Below are 22,878 nucleotides of genomic sequence, written 5' to 3'. Positions count from 1 at the left end.
CATGTGACTAATAAAGATATCTCATCTTATTTTATCTTATCTATTCCCAACTCCACCAATCTTGGTATCCTCTGCAAACTTACTAACCCACCCATCAACAGACTCATCCAGGTCATTTATCTACATCACAAACAGCAGAGGTCCAGTACAGATCCCTGCAGAACACCACTACTCACAGGCCTCCAGCCCAAATAAGTACCTTCATCCACCACCCTCTGTATTCTATGGGCAAGGCAGTTCTGGATCCACACAGCCAATTCTCCACTGACCGCATGCATCTGATTAACCTATTATGTGGGACCTTGTCAAATGCCTTACTGAATTCCATATAGATGACATCCACAGCTCTACCTTCATCAGTCTCTCTCATCACCTTGTCAAAAAACTCAACCAGGTTAGTAAGACACGACTTGCCCCACACAAAATCATGCTTGCTTTCCCTAATCAAGCCATTGGATTCCAGATGCTCGTATATCCTATCTCTAAGAATTTTCTCCAGCAATTTCCCTGCAACTGACGTGAGACTCACCCGTCTATAGTTCCCCAGATTTTCCCTTGTTCCTTTCTTAAATAGAGGAACATTAGCCACTCACCAGTCCTCCGGGACTTCACCTGTGGTCAAAGAGGACATAAAGATACTGGTCAAGGCCCCAGCAATTTCCTCTCTTGCCTCCCTCAGTAACCTGGGGTATATCCCATCGGGCCCTGGGGTCTTATCCACCTTAATACTGTTTAAGAGACCTAACACTACCTCCTCCTTGATTCCCAGTTCAGTTACAGATTATACTCCCGGTCTCTACAGAGCCCTGAGTCAGGTGTCAGCTTGGAGACTACTGCCTGCTCTTGCCCCAGAGAGGAGTCCCTGGAATGCCAGCTCCTCCCTGGCGAGGCAGAACAAGTCCTGACCTCAGTGCAAGCCACAAGCACGATCTCTGGAGCATCTTCCACTGAAACAAACCCTGCCTACTATACAGTGTACCACTCACTATTACAAGCTCGGTCCCCACTCAACCTCAACAATTTGGTAAGTTTTTGAAATTTTTTTTTACTCATCTCAGTCACCTCGGTCAGTTTGTCATTAACAGTCCTGCTGACACGTTAACTGTTTCTTTCACCATTTCAAACAGTCAATAAAGATTCGATTTGATTCATTTGTTTAATCTAACTGAGGGGCTTCAAATTCTAAGGCATCAGATTTCATTAGCTAGCTCTCTGTGCTTTCACAGTCGAGCTTCCTATTGCCTTCTTCCTCATTCAGGCCCCACGTAATATTTGTCTTAGACAGTTATTTCGTTCTGAGAGCTAAAAGCTGAGTGACGGACAAATGCTGGCCTGCTCACTGCGCACAAAACAATGTGGGATTCTGATTCTTCTCCTCTGTTCCCTGCCCGGTGAGTGACAGCCAGCACTGGACAGTCCAGTGATCAGTCAATTTGGAAATACTCAGAAGATCAGGCTGCATTTGTGGGAAGGGAAACAGTGAACATATCAGGTCAGAGGCACTTTATCCTAAATCGTTAACGACGTTTCACTTCCCAGACATGCGGCCTGACGGACTGAGTAATTCCAGCACTTTCTCTTTTTGTTTTAGATTTCCAGCATCTGCAGTTTATTTGTTCATTTCGATGATCAGTGTTAGTTTGGGTCTTGTGCACCTTTTCTGCAGCAGAAATAGTTAAATATGTGCAGATGTGTAAATACAGAAAAGACTCCACAGATATAATTCAACAAGATTGGGGTGGGGAAGCGCAAACAGAACGCTGGAAGAACTCAATGGGTCAAGCAGCATCTATGGAGGCAAAAGGTACAAGTCGACATTTCGGTTCGACACCCTGCATCAGGACTGAGAGAGGAGGAAAGGCTGCCAAGTATGTAGCAGAGCGAAGGGGTGGTACAGAAGTTGGTAGGTGATAGGTGGAAACAGGCGGGGAGCGGGTGCCGGGTAGATGGAATCAGGTGGGAGTTTGGGGAGGGGATGGGAAAGATGAACAAAAGGAAGAAGAAAACTCGGAGCACAGGTGAGAAAACGTGGGAGAGCACCAGGGGTGGAGGTTACCTGAAATTCGAACATTCAATATTCATGCAAGTGGGTTAAAATGGGCAAGTTTCTTTAGCCTCCTGAGGAAGTAAAGGTGCTAGTGAGCTTTCTTAGCTGTGGTGTCTATGTGATTGGACCATGGTTGAACTTGAAGCTTTCAACCCTCTGGACCTCAGCACTGTTGATGTAAAATAGGAGCGTGTGCATCACCCTCTTTCCTGAAGTCAATGATATTGGCTGACGTTGAGGGAAAGGTTGTTGTCATGACACCATGCTACTAGGCTCCCTATCTCCTTCCTGTACTCTGACTCATTGTTATTTGAGATATGGCCCATTACAGTGGTGTCATCTACAAATGTGCAGATGGAGCTAGAGCAGAATATGGTCACCCTGTTGTGAGGGATTAGGGTGTATCGGGATTAGAGTAAGAGGCTGAGGATGTAGCCTTGTGCGGTACCAGTGTTGAGGATTATCGTGACGGTATTGTTGCTGCTTAGGGACGTTGATTTGTAAAAGTTTGCACGTCAAAGCGTAAAGGCACCCTTTCACAAAACATCTTTTTTTTTGCTTCCTTGTACTCACTAAAAGCAGCAGAGGAATAATACATAAAAAAATAAGTTGACTCCAAGATACAGCTGTTCCTGTTACTTAAGTTGCTGTTACTGAAATGTTTTATGCCTTGGTTCCGCATGGGTTGAGAGATGATCTCATGATAAGTAACCATTTCCTTCTCGTTCTCTTATTCTGACTGTGCACATTTGTTTTAGTCATCAGCATGCAGTATTAATCTTTATTTCTCTTTAGGCCAAATGATTTTTTTTAAATGTTGTTACTGATCCACCCAGCGCAAGGGGCCAGGGCTGGCATTAATTGTCTTCATTTATTGTCTTACTGAGTCATTTCAGATAGGCAGATTGCAGTGTACAGTTAGGGAATATGGCAAATATTGTCCTTAAAAGTTGTTTGCCCCCCAAAAAAGCAGCCAACAGTGCAGAGGCATTTGGGGGATATGATTACTTCTGGTTTCCACAATGTTCAGTCATTAACAATGTAGACTTGATGTGAAGATGCCTGCAGATGTGGCAAAATTGGCCAGGTGACTGACAGGAAGGAGGAAAGCTTTTGACCCCAGGTGGACGTGGATGGTCAGTGGGACTGAAAAGAGGTGAGGAGCATAAAGTCTAGAGAATGAGAGGGAATGCATTGGAACAAGAAGTGTATATTAATGGATTAGTAAATATCGAAGAGTGTGGAGGAACAGAGGGACCTTGAAGAGTGTGATCACTGATCATTAAGTGTAACAGAAGAGGTAGATACGGTGATTAGAAAGGCAGACGGAATGGCTTCCTTCATTTGCAGAGACCCAGGATACAGGTGCAGGGTGGTTATGACCATGGTTTGAGCACTGAGGTCATTTCTAGTCACCACATCGAAGGAAAGACGAGACTGCATGGGAAGGACTGCAGAAGAGATTAGTGAGGCTGTGGCTGGGACTGAAAGCTTTAGCAATGACGAATGATCGGATTGGCTAGGATTGCTTTCTCTGGAACTGAGAAGGTTGAGAGTAGACTTAATCGAGTTGTGAAAAATTATGAAGGACATCGACAGTATGAATGGGAAGAATTTTGATCCCTTAGATGAGGTGTTAAAAAACAGAGGTCATAGGTTAACGATAATTGGTGTCAGGATTGGAAGGGAGATTTGCAAAATGCTTTTCCCCCACAGGGTGTTAGGGGTCTGGAACACACTTCCTGAAGGGCTCGTGGAGCAGAGACCTTTAGCAGAGTAAACAGAGCCTGGAATGTGAATGTGAATAACCGTGACCTGCAGGGCAAAGGACCCAGTGCTAGAAGGTGAATGAGACCAGGCAATGCTTTTTCAATCAGTCCTGACTGGATGGGTTGAACGGCCTCCTCTGTTGTAAATTCTATGATCCTGTTCTGGAAAGACAGAAGCCGAAGTGAATATTTCATTTTTTATTGGCAGGGAATTCCAGTGACATATATTAGTGTCTCTATTTTTGCTAAGTTATAAAACCTGAAAGAACAAGGAAGTTGGGTCCCTTGCTTTGTTTCTGGGGTTCAATATTTTCTGCATGTACAATACTTTCACCCGCCCCCATCCCACACCAACACCCTCCTGAGTCCGAGACTCAGTCACGGATCCCTCTCCTTCTCACCGTCTCCCTCAGTGTGAGGCCTCTCGTCATTCAGGGGTCCAGCTGCACTGAATGTTTTTGGGGGACCCGGGGTCTCAGCAAAAGGAGGCCGACAAGTAGGCCAGGAGACTGAGCCCCAAGCAGTGCGGTGAAGATCGAACGAGGAACCTGTTCCACAGGCAAGGGTACGGGACTAACACCGGTGGCTGGGAGATGGCAGAGGTTCTCTGCTGCTCCTCCCATCTTCTGACCTCAAACAAGGGTGCGTGCAGGCAGTGACGGCGGTGAATGTTCATGGGTCATGGGTTGGTGAAGGGATGAATGTTGGCCAGGACACTCAGGAGCACTCTGAATGTTAAGCAGATTTCTCCTGTTCATTTTCTGTGGAATTTCCCCCTCAGTTTCAGGTGCATTGTGGGCAGCGAAATATTTAAGAGGAGTTGTGGGAAGAGCGATCACAATCAATTGTCACTATGAAGCAAAGTACCACTCACACACAAAGTATTGGTGCCATGGGTGGAGTCGCCAATGTTCAGTTTTAGTGGAAATAAACGGGCAACACAGACGGAGGGAAAGAGCGTCAATCACAGATAACCTGGCACGGGGAATATTTACTGTTACTATGGAGAATCTTCACTCTGGAGATACAGGATGGTACAGCTGTGGAATTACAACACCTGGCCTGGATCCAATGTTTCACGTACATCTACAGGTCTCTGACGGTACGTTTCTCAACGATTGACTTCATGTCCCCACTGAAATGTCTGATCCATGTTTTCTCTGGGAAGGGTCAGGGCAGCACCGATATCCTGAGGCTCTGCAGCAGTGCAGAGTGCTGCGGGGAGCAGGCAGGGGTCGGGAAACCCCACTCATGTTGCTCTCACCCAGTGCGGGCTCTGTCCCACTGACTGGCCACCAATTTCAAGTGGGATGCTCAGCACATTTTCTTGCCTCTGAACTGTAGGAATTGTCACCCTGTCAGAGGTTTGCATTCAGACTAAAACTAATAATCCGACAGTAACAGATCAGTGAGAAACAAGTGTTGCTCATGGTCTAAATACCTCGGAAATCATGAAAAGGGAATCAATCCCCAGAGCTCAACAGACTGCGTTCAGTCCTCCCGGAGCAGGCCAGCCCGCTCCCCACCCCCACCTCAGGGATCAGTCACTCCCTCCCCCACCCCGCCGTCTCTCTCTCCCTCTGTCCCCGTCAATGTGCTCCGAGCCCCTACCCCCAGCACCCACTGACCACCTACCGCCTGGCAGCCAGCCTCTCCATCCGGCCCATTCCCGGTAGGAAACACCACTGGTGACTGTCTCCCTACTGCTGAGAAAGGTTGTAGCCCTGATTTTCACACTGACACATCCTCTGTGTCGTCACTGCTGTCCTGATCTGGAGTCCTGCTGTGTTCTGGGATAATGGCAGACATGGCAGTTCAGGCAGCTGGGAGGATGCAGAGACACAGAGAGGTAGATGAGCTGGTGAGAATCCAACCTAGCCCGTCCTGGCTGAGATACAAATGAGAGAATGTTTGATTTTCAGATGTTCACTGAAGGTTTGATCCTTTCCCACAGAACCCGTGTCTGTCCCTGTGCTTGGATTTCTGTCACCATCAAACATCTCCTGTGTTGGGGGATCAGTGTCAGTGTCCTGTGAGTCTGTCCAGGGATCCCTTCCCATTCAGTACACATGGTACGAAAAGACCCCGTCTGTGGATTCAAAGGTCTCGGACACCAGTAAACTGGATCTACATTGTCAATTCTTCATACACCAACGCCATCAATATTACTGCACGGCCTCAAATAATCATGGAGAAAAACCTAGTGAAATGGTTAATGTGGCAGTGTTTAACAACACATGGAACTGCAGTTATGTGGTTCAATTCAGTCAAACCGGTAAGTGGTGGATTCAGAAACTCTTTGCGGTGATTCATTGGGTGCGGCAGGGTGACTACCTTCTCCTGGATGTTGTGGAGCTGCACGGACATACATGGAAAATACGGCATCACCACCCTGTCCGGCTTTATGCTTGTGGAGTATGGAAAGTCTTTGGTGGTTGGAAAACGAGCCTATTCCCACAAGGACCCCACCCTCCCCCTCCACCACCACCACCCCCAGCACCCCCTCCTCTCAGGCCTGCTCTTGTTGCTGTGGTGTTTATGTGTCACATCGAGTTAGGCTGCAGATTAAGATGCTTTGGTCTTCGCGAAACAAGACTGACAAAACTTGCTTTATTTAGACATAGTTAAATGTATTACATTTCGTAGAAGATGGACAGAATTGTTATATTTCAAGAGCTCTGTGTTGAAGAAACGTCAGCAATCCTATGCAGTTAAGTGACCTCAGGCTTGTTGACAGACTGGATCCCACATTGGCACAGCGATAGGGGGCAGAGAGTAGTGACGGAGACACAAGAGACTGTACTTGCTGGAATCTGGAGCAACACACAAAATGCTGAGAGAAACATGCATGTCAGGCAGCATCTATTGAACAGAATAAACAGTTGGCATTTTGGGTCAAGACCTTTCATTTGGACTGAAAGATGGAGGGGAGTTAGCAGGTATAAAAAAGGCGGAGGAGGGGGTGAAGCAAGACCTGGCAGGCGATAGGTGGATCCAGCTGAGGAAGGGGCGGTGATAGGCAGATGAGGGGAAGGGGGAGCAGGAATAGCACCAGAAGCTAGGAGATGATAGGTAGAAGTGACAAAGGGCTGAAGATTATGGAATCTGATAGGAAAAAAGGAGGAACATGGAATATAGGAAGGAAGGTGGGGAGGGGTAGAGGGGAATAGTGGGGGAGGGGAACCAGTAGGAGGAGTGTTTGGGTGACGGGCAGATGGAGAGGGTGAAGTGGGGGAGAAAGACATGGTGATGGGATAGACGGCAGTGTTTTTCTGACTGGAAATCTGTAACAGGTGGTGTGGCGCATGTCTTAGTGCTGAAAACTGTTGTTTGTAATATATATGAATGACTTGATGAGAATGTAGGGAGTATGATTAGTAAATCTGTAGATAACACAAAAATTGATGGATTCGTAGATAGTGAAGAAAGTTATCTAAGGCTACAGTGCAGACAGCTGGAACATAATCCAGACAAGTGTGAGGTAATGCAGTCTGCAAGGTCAAATTCTGGTCTGATGTCGAGGGTAAATTGCAGGGTTCTTGGAAGCATCAATATGCAGAGAGACTTTGGGTTGCAAGTCCATCAGTCCCTGAAAGTGGAGGCACAGGTGGATAGAGTAGTGAAAAATACATCTGGCATACCCTTGAGGGGGAAGGGTTTATACTAGTTTGTGAGGTGGAAGGGAACCGGAGGAGTAGGTCAGAGGAAGAAGGGAATGGGGAAAAGTTAGATCAAACAGGTAGAGAGGCTTTGGGGAAGGAGAAGCAGAATACAGGCTATAAAAGTAGTAAGGCAGATGGACTGAAGTGTGTTTACTTAAATGCAAGAAGTGTCAGGAATAAGGGGGATGAACTGAGGGCTTGGATAAGTATGGGGGACTATGATATCGTGGCTATTACTGAGACGTGGTGGACGTCAGGAGAGGAGTGGATATTGAATATTCCTGGTTTTTGGTGTTTTAAGAGGGATAGGGAAGGGGGGAGAAGAGGAGGAGGGGTGGCGATACTGGTCAGGGACACTGTTACGGCTGTGGAAAAGATGGATGTTGTAGAAGGATCATCTCTAGAGTCCGTATGGGTGGAGTTAAGGAACAAGAAAGGAGCAGTTACTCTACGAGGAGTATTCTATAGGCCCCCCGGTAGCAGTAGAGATATAGAGGAGCAGATTGGCAGGCAGTGTTTGAAGAGAAGCAAAAATAACAGGGTTGTTATAATGGGAGACTTCAACTTCCCAAATATAGACTGGAACCTGCTTAGTGCCAAAGGTTTAGATGGGACGGAATTTGTTAAATGTGTCCAGGAGGGATTCCTGACGCAGTATGTTGACAGGCCAACTAGAGGGAATGCCATGTTAGATCTAGTTTTAGGAAATGAACCGGGACAGGTGAAGGATCTATTGGTGGGTGAGCATTTGGGGGACAGTGACCATTGCTCCATAACCTTTAAAATTGACATGGACAGGGACAGGTGCAGAGAGGACAAGAGGTTTTTCAATTGAGGAAGGGCAAACTACGAGGCTATAAGGAGAGAACTTGGGAGTGTAAATTGGGATGTCCTTTTTGAAGGAAAATGTACCATGGAGATGTGGTCGATGTTCAGGGATCTTATGCAGGATGTTAGGGATAAATATGTCCCGGTGAGGCAGAGAAGGAATGGCAGGGTGAAGGAACCGTGGGTGACAAGAGAGGTGGAACAACTTGTTAGGGACAAGAAGGTAGCATACGTGAGGTATAAGCAGCAAGGTTCAGACAGGGCCCGTGAGGAATATAGGGTAGCGAGGAATGAACTTAAGAAAGGGCTGAGGAGAGCTAGAAGGCTTTGGCTAGTAGGGTTAAGGAAAATCTCAAGGCCTTTTTCAAGTACGTGAAGGGTAAGAGGATGGCTAGGGTAAAGGTAGGTCCGATTAAGGACAAAGGTGGGAGAATTTGCCTGGAGGCGGCGGAAGTGGGAGAAGTTCTCATTGAGTACTTCTCTTCGCTATTCACCAGGGAGAGGGGTCTTGATGATGCGGAAGGGAGTGCTGGTAGGGGTAATGTTCTCGAGGTTGTAGATATCAAGAGAGAGGATGTGTTGAAGTTGTTAAATAATATTAAGACAGATAAATCTCCAGGGCCTGACGGGATTTTCCCCAGGCTGCTTCAAGAGGCTAGGGAGGAGATTGTTGAACCGCTGGTAAGGATCTTTGAGTGCTCGTTGTCCATGGGGATGGTGCCGGAGGATTGGAGGGTTGCGAATGTTGTCCCCTTGTTCAAAAATAAAATAGGGATAGGCCAGAGAATTATAGACTGGTGAGTCTCACGTCTGTGGTGGGTAAGCTGTTAGAAAGGATTCTAAGGGATAGGATTTATGAACACCTTGAGAATCATGGACTGATTAGGGACAGCCGGCATGGCTTTGTGAAGGGAAGATCTTGCCTCACAAGCCTGATAGAGCTCTTTGAGGAGGTGACCAGGAAGATTGATGAGGGCAGTGAGGTGGATGTGGTTTACATGGATTTTAATAAGGCATTTGATAAGGTTCCTCATGGTAGGCTTCTTCAGAAGGTCAGAGACCAAGGGATCCAAGGAAGCTTGGCTGTGTGGATTAGGAATTGGCTTGCATGTAGAAAGCAGAGGGTTGTGGTGGAAGGAGTGCCCTCGGATTGGAAGGCAGTGACTAGTGGTGTTCCGCAGGGATCGGTTCTGGGACCTCTACTTTTTGTGATATTTATAGATGACTTAGATGAGGGGGTGGAGGGCTGGGTTAGTAAGTTTGCGGACAACACTAAGATAGGCGGTGTTGTGGATAGTGTGGAGGGCTGTCGGAGCTTACAGAGGGATATTGATAGGATGCAGAGCTGGGCTGACAAGTGGCAGATGGAGTTCAATCCAGAGAAGTGTGAGGTGGTACACTTTGGGAGGACAAACTCCAGGGCAGAGTACTGGGTGAATGGCAAGGTACTTGGCAGTGTGAAGGAGCAGAGGGATCTGGGGGTTCATATTCACAGTTCATTGAAAGTTGCCTCACAGGTGGAAAGAGCAGTTAAGAAGGCCAATGGGATGTTGGCTTTCATAAGTCGCGGGATTGAGTTTAAGAGCTGTGAGGTGATGATGCAGCTTTACAAAACTCTAGCTAGGCCACACTTAGAGTGCTGTGTTCAGTTCTGGTCGCCTCATTATAGGAAGGATGTGGAGGCATTGGAGAGGGTGCAGAGGAGATTTACCAGGATGCTGCCTGGATTAGAGAGTATTGAATATGAGGAGAGGCTTAAGGTGCTAGGGCTTTATTCACTGGAAAGGAGGAGGATGAGAGGAGACATGATAGGGGTATATAAAATACTGAGAGGAATAGATAGAGTAGACAGTCAGCGCCTCCTTCCCAGGGCACCAATGCTAAAGACGAGAGGGCATGGCTTTAAGGTTATGGGTGGGAGGTTCAGGGGAGATGTCAGGGGGAGGTTTTTCACTCAGAGAGTGGTTGGTGCATGGAATGCACTGCCTGGGGTGGTGGTGGAGGCAGATACATTGAACAGGTTCAAGAGCTTGTTGGATAGGCATATGGAGGAGTGTGGGATGGGGGGATATGCGGGAGGAAGGGGTTAGGTAGTGTGATGGTGGTTTGATGGACGACACAACATGGTGGGCTGAAGGGCCTGTTTTGTGCTGTATGGTTCTATGGTTCATAGGTTGAGGCTTTGAGTATTAGAGTTTGGACACCATGTTGCAGTTGTACAAAACATTGCTTCGTCTACACTTAGATTGTTACGTACAGTTCTGGAAGAATGTGGTAGCAATAGAGGGAGTGCAGAAGAGATTCACCAGGATGTTGCCTGGAATGGAGGGCTGTCATTATAAGGAGAGATTGGACAGGATGGGTTTATTCTCACTGGAACATAGGAAGCTGAGGGGTGACCTTATAGGTGTGTACAAAATTATGAGGGACAAAGATAGAATGGTTAGGATATTTTCCCAGGGCAGGAGTGTCTAGAACTAGAGGCATGGGTTTAAGGTAAAAGGGGAGAAAATTAAAGGAGATCTGAGAGGTAAGTTTTTCACTCAGAAGGTAGTGAATATCTGGAATGAGCTGTCAGAGATTGGGGAGATGGATACAATTACAACATTTAAAATTGAGTCACAAGAGAGACTGCAGATGCTGGAAATCAGAGCAATACACAAAAAATTGCTGGAGGAACTCAGCAGGTCAGGCAGCATCTATGGAGGGAAATGAACAGTCGATATTTTGGCCTGAGACCCTTCATCAGGACTAGAAAGAAAGAGGGCAGAAGTCGGAATAGCAGGTGATAGGTGAATAACCATAACTCCCTCTCACCTGGATTCACCTATCACCCGCCAGCTTGTGGTCCTCCCCCCACACCCACTCCCCCCCATCCCTTTTATCCCAGATTCTGCCTTCTTTCTTTCCTGTTCGGATGGAGGGTCTCAGCTCGAAACATCGATGTTCACTTCCCTCCGTAGATGCTGCCTGACCTGCTGAGTTCCTTCAGTATTTCATGTGTGTTACAACATTTAAAAGGTCTTCGGACGGCTACTTAAATAGGAAATGCTTTGAGGGATACAGACCTAATGTGGGCAAATGGGATTAACATAGGCATAGGAATGGATGAGTTGGGCCAAATTAGTCCATTTTTGTGCTGTAAATTTCTATAATTCCATTCTATGAAACGGACCCTGTTATATATTTATAAAACAACACACCCTATTGGATGGAATTATGAGATGAAACCTCCAACCTGCATGTCCTAGTTTAGCAATAGTCCAGGAATGAGTGTGGAAGGATTGAGCACAAGTAATCCCTGTGGTGAGCAGATTTGGTTACGAGGAGAGAAAAATCAGGGAAGTGGGTGGAGATCTACCAGTGGCATCCAACGATGTTTGGGGTTTGGATAAGCTGAGTCAGGGCTAACTATTTGCCCCTTCAGCGAATGAACGACAGGAGGCATAAAATTAATATCCTTGCCAAAATGACAAAGGTATGAAGAAAATGATTGGTGTATTTTGTTACTACAATAGCAGTCGTGCTAATACAATGATCTTCTACAAGTTTAATCTGCATATTTAATGGAGAAATCAGTTTAGCTGTAATCATGTGGAGGATGAATTTGTGGACTATATAAGATTTATTTTCCAGTCTGTTGAGAAACCAACTGGGGAAGAAGGTAATTTAGATCAACTATTGTGTCACGGGAAAGGGTTAATTAATTATCAAGTAGTTAAGGTCAGTCCTCTAAATACTGTGGCTTATTTTTTCTGGCAATTCTGTAGAAGTAACATTGCAAATGGATTGACATCATTTGATCATGAAATGTGCCAGACGGACAAGTGTGACTCATGTTGGGAAGCTCTTCCTTTTGAATTTTGGACCAAAAATGAGCTGGAAATGGGAGTTATCATTTTAGCCCAGGAAAAGCATGTTTCAGATTATCAGCAGTGGAGAGGAATATTGGTGTGTTCAAGCTCAAAAAGCAGAGAGATAACATTTAGATAAAGCAAGTAATTAAAACAACAAATTATGCCCTGAATGTGCTGCAAGATTTGGAGAGAAGAAGTACCGAAGACTTGATGCAATTATAAGATCTTTATTAGTCACACGTACATCGAAACACACAGTGAAATACATCTTTTGCGTAGTGATTTTGGGGGGTAGCCCTCAAGTGTCGCCACCCTTCTGGCGCCAACGTAGCACACCCATAACTTCTTAACCTGTACGTCTTTGGAATGTGGGAGGAAACCGGAGCACCCGGAGGAAACCCATGCAGAGACGGGGACATGAGCACCGGTGAAGTCACATCTGGAGCTGCAAGTGCATTTTGGTCTCCATATTTAAGGGAAATGCAGAATCACAATTTAATTCCTAGGATGTGCTTGTTCGATTTGGATGAATCCCACAGGATTCTGAGAGAAAATGACAGTGCTACTTCTGAGAGAATATTTCCTCAGGCTGGATGGTCTAGAATGGGGCTAGTGTTAGGACAAGGATTCATTGTATAGGTCTTTGATGATAGCAAGGCTTCAGTCCAAGTTATTTTGTAAATTTACAGATAAATATTTAGCAGTATCTTGAGATAAAAATCTGGGTTCTTCCTTAGGATGCAGAAACTTTCTGTATTGCAACACTTTAAGAATTGTGAAACACTGAGAAAATTGCAGTTTGGATTTTGCAATATTCTCTAATGGTTGTTTTTTGTCACTACTGCAAGCTTGGAAAACCAGCACCTAGTGGGAGGGAGTCAGTAACTGTGGGTAATTGGTTATTCTGGTGAGGACATAATTGTCTGTCCATTATTTTCAACAGGGATGTTCCTTTCCATGAGTGTATGAGGAATTCCAATAACTCCTCATACACTCGTGGAAAGGAACATCCCTATGGATGCTGGCCCCAGAATTATATCTCCCAGTGCTGGTAGATACCAGCTCCCTGGCTGGAACTTTCTCTTATGTTTGCACAGGATTAAATAGGGTTTGCAGTGCCACCAGTCTGAGCCCTTTAACTTCCACAGCAGTATTGTTGAATCACCCCAATTCTCAGGTAAGGGAAGGAAACAGAATTTGTTAGTAAATGTGGCCAACAGTCAGGTGTTGCAATGTGCTGCAACATCCAGCTAATTATACTGGAGAAACGTCACCTCATCCACAAAACTAATCAGCCCTACACTCAAGGTAAGAGCTTTCAGCAGACAATCATTCTCTCTTGATTGACTGCAAGAACAGGAGAAACTGAATTTCATTTCCTTATCTCAACAGGACCTAAATATTCTTGCAAAACTTTTCATGACCATTCTGAAAATGCAGATAAAAGTTCCAAAGACAATCAACGGAAAACCAGTCGATCCAATTCCTCTGGAAGGTACAATGTTCTTGTTGCTTCCGTAAGCAATATAATTGGGGGAGGAGTTCATCTTTCTTTCACTGGTGCTAAGTCCCTGTGGGACTATTGACTTCAATCAGACCAAACATTTGAGCTCAGTATAACCAATGCTTCCGTAAGTGGTGAAAGTCAGACACCCAAAAGCAAATTTGTCTCTCAAAATATTTTGTAATAATTTAGGCATGAAAAGTGAAAATCATGCATTATTTTGCAATATTGCTTATCAGAATGGAAATGGCACTGGGTTTACATCACACTGTTGTGCTATGTTTGTTGTCAGGAAGTAAGAACAAGTTCCTCCATTTACTGCCCTTCAGAAGATGTTCCCTGCAGTATTCACCATGACTGTTCCACCGGTAACCTCATCCCATGGCATGAAGTGATCGTGTCTTCCGAACCCCAGCAATGCTCCTTTGGTAGCTCTGATCTGCTCTGCTGTGGTACTGATTAGGAAGCACCTAGTGAATTATGAGCTAAGGGCATAGCCCTTGATATCACTTGTGAACAAGAGCTTGCAGGGTTGGCCAAATTCTCGAAGCTGATCACCGCAAATGGAGTTAAGTTCGAGTTTATTGCCGTGTGCACAAATACAGTGAGGTACAGATACAATGCAAAACTTGCTTGCAGCAGCATCACAGACACTTAGATACAGAGAACAATGTGTCCTCCTAAAATGTGTCCCTGTGTAGTGGGCAGACGAGAGCATACCATGTACCCTGAGAACGTCAGGGAGAGCCTTCTTCTGGATCTGTTGAAGATGTTCCACAGTTGTGTTGGGCAACTGATTTTGACCAGTCATCACTAAAGTCGATGTCCAAACCAGTGTTACACTTGGCGGATGTGGACGTGGTGATGACTTTGAAGTGAGAGTGGGTTTTAATCAAATGCAGTATTTCCCTTTAGTAGATCACCAGGATGTGGGTGTTTGCAGTAAGACTTGTAGATGTTGCCCCAGCATCTCCCCACGATAGTGCCACTGTCTTGTTTCTCACACACAAAAGCTCAATTTTTTTAATTATTTGATTTTTTGGGGGGAAATCTGCATTAATTTTTAACTTCTTGTTCTTGTTTTATTTTGCTTAGTTTTTGAATGTTCTCTGCCAATCATAAACTTTGGGGACAGAAGAGACTGCAGATACTGGATTCTTGACGAGAATAACAAACTGCTGGAGGAAATCAGTGCAGCATCTGTGGAGGCAAAGCGAGGGCTGACCATGAGCCTGAACTCAGTGCAGGATAGTCCTGATACAGGGTCCCGACCTGAAACATTGACCAGTTGTAAACCTGCATTGTTTTGACCAGTTAGAGAGCTGTGATGGGAGTGAGGTTTAGACAACAGTCAATGAATTCTCAGCAGTTTCTTGCTCCTGGCTTGTTCTGCATCCCCCACATACCCCACCCCTCCCATGTGATGGGATTTATGGCTGAATGACACACCATGGGGGGCTCCTCCACTGAGGTTAGAACTGGCTTCTGCAACCATGATCACAATGTGGTTTGTTCAAATCCATCTGCAAATGCTTGGCTACCACTCCACCGTAGTACTGAGAGAGGGCAGCATGATCAGCAGTGCTGTCTGTCAGATAAGAAACTTCCAATCAATCCTCTCAGATGGACAAAAGCAATCTCAGGGAATATTTACAAAGGAGAGGGGCTATTTATTTATTATTAAATTACTATTTAATATTTTCAAAGAAAAAAATCCCTGATGATCTGGACAATGTTTACCATTTAACCAGCATCATTGTCACCGGTCATTGTCACTTTTCTGTTTGTGAAGTGTGAGCAGATTAGCTGCTGCATTTCTCACACTGCAACAATGTCTCGCACTTATTTACTGGGCTGCACACATTCTGAGTTGTGAAGGGAGCTCTGTAAATGTCAGACTTTCATTCTTTAACAATGGCCAAGAATCACTGATAAACCAAAGTTGACCCTTTCATGTTCTCTGTACCACAGATTCATTTACATCATTGTGCTCAGCGTCACTGGGGGTCTTCTCATGGCGATCTTCGCTTGCCTACTTTTGTGCCTAAAGTGGAAAAACAGTAGTGAGTTTCGACTTCTCTTTCATCATTTCATTACGTATGTGATAGTTTTCTGCAAAATGTTACATGATTGCAATTGGTTCCAGTCAATCAAGACTCAGAATTGAAGTGTTCTTCTCGAGGTACATGAAGCATTAAAGAATATTGAAACTGCTACTATAAATAAGTGACAGCTCCTCAAAACACCACATGACAGAAAATCACCTTGAGTGTGGAATGGCAGAACTGTATGACAGCCAGGAATTTGGGTAAAAGTCAGGTTTGGATAGACATCACCCATTCAGCTGTCATAGTGAGCTTTGATGAATTAGCTACTCTATTTGAAAGTGTGGAAGGTTCACTGACCTAAATTACTTAATAATCTGCTGTAATCCAGTTGCACACTTTGTATGTAATTATTCTCCTCTGATGTAACTTTCTAAAGAAATAATTAACATGTATTTTAACTATCCTTCACTTAATGCATCTGACTAGAGAAATCCCTCCAATTTTATCAGGAGAAGTTCCTGCACAGTAGTCATGACTTTTGTTCCTCTAGGTGATAAAGTCTACCTTCCGAATGCATTTTATATTTGATGTAGGGCACTGGTTAAATAGTTTCTGCTGGGCACAGAAATCTTTCCTGCTTTACTTTTGATAAGGAAATCATTTTTAATTGCTCTAGGAGCCTGCAACCTCCAAATCATTTGGCTGATAGAGTGTAGTTCATTGGCTGTCAGTGATAAGATAAGATTTCTTTATTAGTCACATGTACATCAAAACACACAGTGAAATGCACCTTTGCGTAGAGTGTTCTGGGGGCAGCCCGCAAGTGTTGCCACGCTTCCAGCGCCAATGTAGCATGCCCACAGCTCCTAACCGTACATCTTTGTTATGTGGGAGGAAACTGGAGCACCCGGAGGAAACCCACGCAGTCACAGGGAGGATGTACATATTCCTTACAGACAGTGGCCAGAATTGAACCCGGTCACTGGCGCTGTAATAGTGTTATGCTAACCGCTACACTACCGTGCCTGCCCCGGTATGAATTAACACTTTGCCTTCTCCCTGTGATGTACATCGTGGCCTTTCTCCCATTGCCCAATACATCAACAATTTAGTAATATTAGTGCAGAATTGTTCCCTCCCCCATCTGTTGCAAAGTTCTGAAAAAAGTGGGAGCAATCTTTTCTGCAGTGAATTGCCCTAAATGATAACTCTCTCAGATATAAGCAGAAATTGTCAGGAAAATCTCAGTGGTTCGGGCAACAATAGTTGGGAAGAAATGGTTAATGCTTCAAATCAATTACCTCTCATCATAACTGGAAGATGCAAGAGATAAAATAAGCCTACAGATGCTGAGGTAAGAGAGGAGAGAAGAGCAAAAGGGATGGTCACTGATAAGAAGGAAGGCAGGAGAAATAATTGTCATGGCACTGTAGCGTAGCGGTTAGCGTGACACTATTACAGCGCCAGCGATCAGAGTTCAATTCCCATCACTGTCTGTAAGGAGCTTGTACGTTCTCCTCGTGTCTGCGTGGGTTTCCTCCAGTTTCCTCAGGCTAACATGGGTTTAAATGGGAAGAGTGGACTCGTTGGGCCAAAAGGGCCTGTTGCTGTGCTGTAAATAAAGTTTTAAAAAAAAAGTTTTCAATAAAGTTCTTTTAAAGAAAAGGATGATGTTCAAGGCAACAGGTGGGTGTTAATGGGATTAATGAATAAAGATTGGCCAGATATGGGATTCAATAGGAAAAATTGATATTTATTGCAGAAAATTGTGATGTGGACAGTTTTCTAGGAGTTCAACCCCTCTGTAATTTGGAGATACACTATACAAGTTTCTGCATGTAACACATGGATGTTTAAGCATGTACTTAACATGCCCCTTACAAAGATAATATTGTATTTTCCAGAATCCAAGTGCAACACATATCACAGAGGAGGCAACAATGTATCCCAGGTAAGAACATGAAGCATGAATTCTCTAAATGTTTGAAAATTTATAAAATCAGATTACAAAGACTATTCAGCCCCACTAATTCCCTCCAATGTTAATATTACACACAAACCTCCAAGATTCCTCTTCATTGAAGCCCATCATTATATAGCACTGGTCTTTTCTCCCTCTTGTGCTCATCCAGCTTTTTCTTAAATGCACCCCTGATATTTTATTTCACTAATCCTCAGAGTGGCTCTCATCTCTAATTTGTTACTGACAGATGCAAAGTGTGGTTGGCCCTGACTTTAATGTCAGAGACCGGAATTTGCTAATTGTGTAATCTTGTCTTTGTGTTCAATGACTTTTCAGTTGATATTTCATACATTCCCTCTAGATCCCAAACCCTGATGCAAAATCAGAAACAAAACTGAGGACATCACTCAGGCCAGCTCATCTGCTCTGTGCTCATGGGCTGATTTGGCCAAGCCAATTTTTCACCATACCTCTCATTCGTGACAACACCACTGCAAAGATCTAACTGTTTCTTAGGTCTGTTAATATCAGTTTTGTTGTTACTAACATTTTCCACAATATGTGACACACTTTTTCTGTGTCACTACCTTATGAATTTTCAACTTGACAGCCCATCTGAGTAAACTTATGGCACATTCAATAATTTGAATCAAACTTTTCAATTAGTTTCAAAATCTCAATTTCTTGAGCTGCCTCTCCAGTTTTCAAAGGTTACTATTGCAACAGAAAAAGGCAAAAATTTCTGCTCTGTGGGTGAGAGCAGAACTAGGGCTATAAAAGATCAATTTGGCAGGCCTGGATGAACTTCCATTCATGAATTGTGATGAGATTATGGAATGAGTTACAATGGGAAGTAGTTGAAGTGAACTTCAAAGAGCTGTTGAAAGGAAAGCTGGATAAGCACATCAGGGACAGAAGAATACAAATTAATACAGGTAAATAACTTGTGCATATAACAATAAACTTGACTTTGACTTTGAAATATCAGCAAGGGCTTGTTGAGTCCAGTTCTGTTTGAGAACTTTTTCCCAACGGCATGGACTATGAACTTTCCAGTTTCAGGTAACCCACTCCCCCTGTATTCCTTTCTCACTTGCACCAGTCCACCCTGGGTCTCTCTCCTGTTGTTCACCTTTTCCACCCACAAATTCCACCCCCCCCAACACACCCTGTTACCGAGACTCATTTTCCTGCCCCACTTGCCCATCACCCACATGTCTACCTACCTGGCTTCACCTTTCCTAACTCCTCCCTCACCTGGATCCATCTATCCATCACCCCTCCCTTATCTGGTTGCACCTACCACTTACCAGCTTCCGTCTCTATCCTTCCCTGTCCCCTTCCCCACTGGCTACTTTTTTTCTTCATTTCTTATGTTTCCTATCACCTACCAGCCTCTGTCTCCCTCTTCCTCTCCTCCACCACCCCTTCATCTGGTTTGACCTCTATCTCACCCACGCCTCTCACTTCTATATATGAACTACCTTCCCTCTGCACTGTCAGTCCTGACGCGTGGTCTCAACCCAAAACATTGACCATCCTTTTGCTCCCACAGATGCTGCTCAGTCTGCTGAGTTCTTCCAGCGGTTTATTTTTTGTTCTGGATTCCAGCATCTGCAGTCACTCACATCTCCGTTTGAGAACTGCTTTGTAATAGACCTGCTCAGAAGAGTGGATTGCACTTTTCACATTCATCAGGTGTCAATTAGATTTTTGCATTTCTTTTATATCTTAGGAATCGGCAGCACTGGAAGGGAGCGTTTTTTATGCAAATCTGCAACAACTTCGAAACAATGAGGCAGCTGCCTCGCTGGCTAACAATGATGATGAAATCATGTATGCAGCAGTGCAAATTCAAAGGAAATCAAAAGTAAGGCGTTCAGTAACCAATGAGGATAATGTCATCTACACAGATGTTAAATTTCAAAACAATTCCCCATTGGACAATGGGAAAGCTCCCTCTCCGAGCATTCTGCAGGACCCTACACAGACAACTTATGCCACTGTTGCTTCTTAGGAAAACTATTGACCTGGAACTGCGTTATTTATTGCTGCATCTTTGCTCCACTGTTGTATTAAGGTTCCTCTGCCATAATCTGTGCACATACTTGCTTTGTTAAGTTTTTTTGAACTAATTCCATCCAGTTCCACTCGCTTCCTGTTTCTCCATCACTGACAAATGTAATCAATTGCCATTAAACTTCTGACTCTAGGTCATCTATGCAAATGACAGTGGTTTTGCTTTCTGTATGTTGCAGTATCCGTCCTCATACCCTACTCCAAAATAACTCCTCTCCTGGGTCAGACTGAGCTCGGCATAAGTTTCTTGTCTCTAGACCTAAAAGTTGTCAGTTCAAATCCCACCACTGCATTTGAGCACATAATCCAGATGGACAGTTCAATGTAGAGTGCGAGAATGTGTCACACTCAAATCATCCAGGGACTGAAACCAAGGCTCCACCTGCATTTCTGGTGACACAGAAAGGGAAAAAAAAATCATTAATAAACTACCAAATTTATAGAGAATGACATTGGTAATAAATGCTGTTCTTGTCAGTGATGCTACATCTCACAAATAAATGAAAAGTAAAACAAGATTAGGATGTTGTTCAGCCATTATAGTCAAGGACATCAAGGGGGAGATTGCAAACATTAAATATGATGAATGGGAATTTCTGAAGAGAGTGCATCTGCTTCCAGGAAGATCGACAATTAGATCCTAAGTTCAAGGCAGTGATTAAATACATGAAAAAAACATATTTCTTGTCTCTTGACTTGAGATACATATTCAGACCACCCAGAGTCAGAGGCTAAATCTGTTTTCTGGAATATATGTAAATGACTTGGACTTAAATGTAGGGCGCTTTGGGTAAATTTGCTAAAGATACCAAAACTAGCTGTGTGGTTGATAATGAAGAAGAAAATTCTGGGTTCACAACATCCAGATGTGATCTGTAATTTTGCAGATAGTGGAGTTGTTGATAGTGTAGAGGGTAGTCTTAGGCTACAGAGCCACATTGATGTGTTGGTGGAATGGATTTAGAAATGGCAGTTAGAGTTTAATCCAGATAAATGTGAGATTATGCACTTTGGAAGTACTAATGAGGCTAGGAAATACACCAGGAATGGTAGGGTCCTAGGGAGTACTGAGAAACAGAGGGACTTTGGTGTACAAGTCCAAAGGTCTTTGAAGGTGGCAGTTCATGTTGGCAATGTGGTTAAGAAGGCATATGGCATACTGGCCTTTATTAGTCAGGGTACAAAATGCAAGAGCAGGGAGGGTATGCTCCAACTTTATAAAATATTTGTCAGACCTCAGCTGGAGTACTACATGCAGTTCTGGTCACCACACTATAGGAAAGAAATTATGGCGCTGGAAACGATGCAAAGGAGATTCTCCAGGATGTTGCCTGGGATGGAGCAATTCATTTATGAAGATAAACTGGAGAGGCTGGATCTGTTTTCCCTGGAGTGGAGGATGTTAAGAGGGGACATGATTGAGGTACATTAAATTATGAGGGGTATAGAAATGGCAGATTGTAGGAAACTTTTCCCCATATCAAAGGTGGATGTGGAATTAGGTAGGGAAAGGGGCAAGAGATTTAGAGGGGATCTGAGTGGGACCTTTTTCATCCAGAGAATTATGAGTACTACACTGTCCGAGAGTGTGGTGGAAGCAGTGACTATCAGCATTTGAGAAGACAAGATGTGCACTTGAATTGCTTTGGTATAGAAGGCTATGGGCCAAGTGCTGGAAGATAGGATTAATACAGAAGGGTGCCCACTAGTCAGCGTGGACGTGGTGGGCCGAATGGCCTGTTTCCATGCTGTATAACTCTATGACTCTCTGTATCCCATGAGGACTCTCTATATCCTCTTCATAGCTCACACTTTCCTTTCCCCCAAATATTGGGGACTGCACAACATTGTTGATAAACTTAGTCCTCGGTCTACAAACTTCTGCTAGACACTCAAAAGACTAGTTGATATAACTTTTAACCAAGTAAAATCCATCAGTTTGCAACATCATCCCACATCCCAAGGACATGCTGGTTGTCAGGTTAACTGGTAACTGTAAAATTTACCCTTATGTTGGTGGGTATTTAATGGGCACATGCAAGGGAATAGGGAGTGCAAGGGATGTCGAAGCAAGATGGCACCGGAGCGTGGCGACTCGTTGCAAGCCGCTCTCTGCAGATCTACAAATTACCCTTACTATAATCGTTGCAAACTTTTACATTTAAACTTTATGCCACTAACTATTATTAATAATGTTATTTTACACTTTACTCTGTACTGTTATTTATTTTACTTGAACTACATCAATGCACTCTGTATACCAACCCAATGTAACTGCACTGTGTAGTGAATTGACCTGTACAATCAGTATGCAAGACAAGTTCTTCACTGTTCCTCGGTACAAGTGACAATAATAAACCAATACCAATACCAAGGTTCAGGGAAATAGGTTGGGGAATGGGATTAATGAGATTGCTGCAAGATCTGGCGTGGAATCCATGGGCACATTGGGCTCCTTATATACTAATGGGGCTTGATAGGGTAGATGCAGGGATGAAGTTTCCCCTGTATATTAAACCCCAGAGATTACAGACTCAAATATGAGGTCAGCCATTCAAGACTGAGTTAAGTAGGTACTCCTTCACAGAGAACTGTGAATTCTTGGAGTTGTTTCACCAGGAGGTCGGGAAGGCTCAGTCACTGGGCATATTCAAATTAGAAATCCACATCTTTTTTAAATTACGGGAAATCAAGGGACATAGGGTTTGTGCACAGAAGTGGTGCTGGGATAAAAGATCAACCATAATCTTATTGAGTGGCAAAGAAGGTACAAAGGACCAGGATTACAATAATAACAGTTAACATATATAAACATAGAGAGTAAAATATGTCATCTGAACCTCCCAATCTCTTAATAATTAAACATGAAAAAGATTTAAAAGAGATTTGATTATATGAAAAAAAAACCCAAACTAAAAAAACAGTAACAAAACAAAATGAATGGTAATAATAAACAAAAACTAACCAAGAATTAAACAAAAGCTGGGCTGTTGTATTTTATCAATTAAAAAAAAAATCAGGAATCCACATCTTTTTTAATTTAGGGGAAGTCAAGGGATACAGGGTTTGTGCACAGAAGTGGTGCTGGGATAAAAGATCAACCATAATCTTACTGAGTGGC

General features: G+C 44.0%; 1 protein-coding gene across 1 annotated transcript; it reads left to right on the top strand.

Annotated features, from left to right (window-relative positions):
* The first annotated feature begins 1,319 nt into the window (after positions 1-1,319).
* LOC127580796 (uncharacterized) lies at positions 1,320-22,448 on the top strand. The gene is made up of 7 exons (XM_052034694.1): positions 1,320-1,391; positions 4,598-4,918; positions 5,771-6,091; positions 13,556-13,658; positions 15,639-15,730; positions 17,620-17,666; positions 19,414-22,448. Exons 1-7 carry the CDS (start codon positions 1,325-1,327, stop codon positions 19,693-19,695), a joined length of 1,233 nt encoding a protein of 410 aa, XP_051890654.1. The 5' UTR covers positions 1,320-1,324; the 3' UTR covers positions 19,696-22,448.
* The last annotated feature ends 430 nt before the right edge of the window (positions 22,449-22,878 follow it).

This window comes from Pristis pectinata, chromosome 20 (genome assembly GCF_009764475.1).
Source record: "Pristis pectinata isolate sPriPec2 chromosome 20, sPriPec2.1.pri, whole genome shotgun sequence".
In the NCBI taxonomy this organism is placed as follows: Eukaryota; Metazoa; Chordata; class Chondrichthyes; order Rhinopristiformes; family Pristidae; genus Pristis; species Pristis pectinata.
The sequence above is the reverse complement of the archived record's forward strand: the minus strand, read 5'-3'. Positions and strand labels throughout refer to the sequence as shown.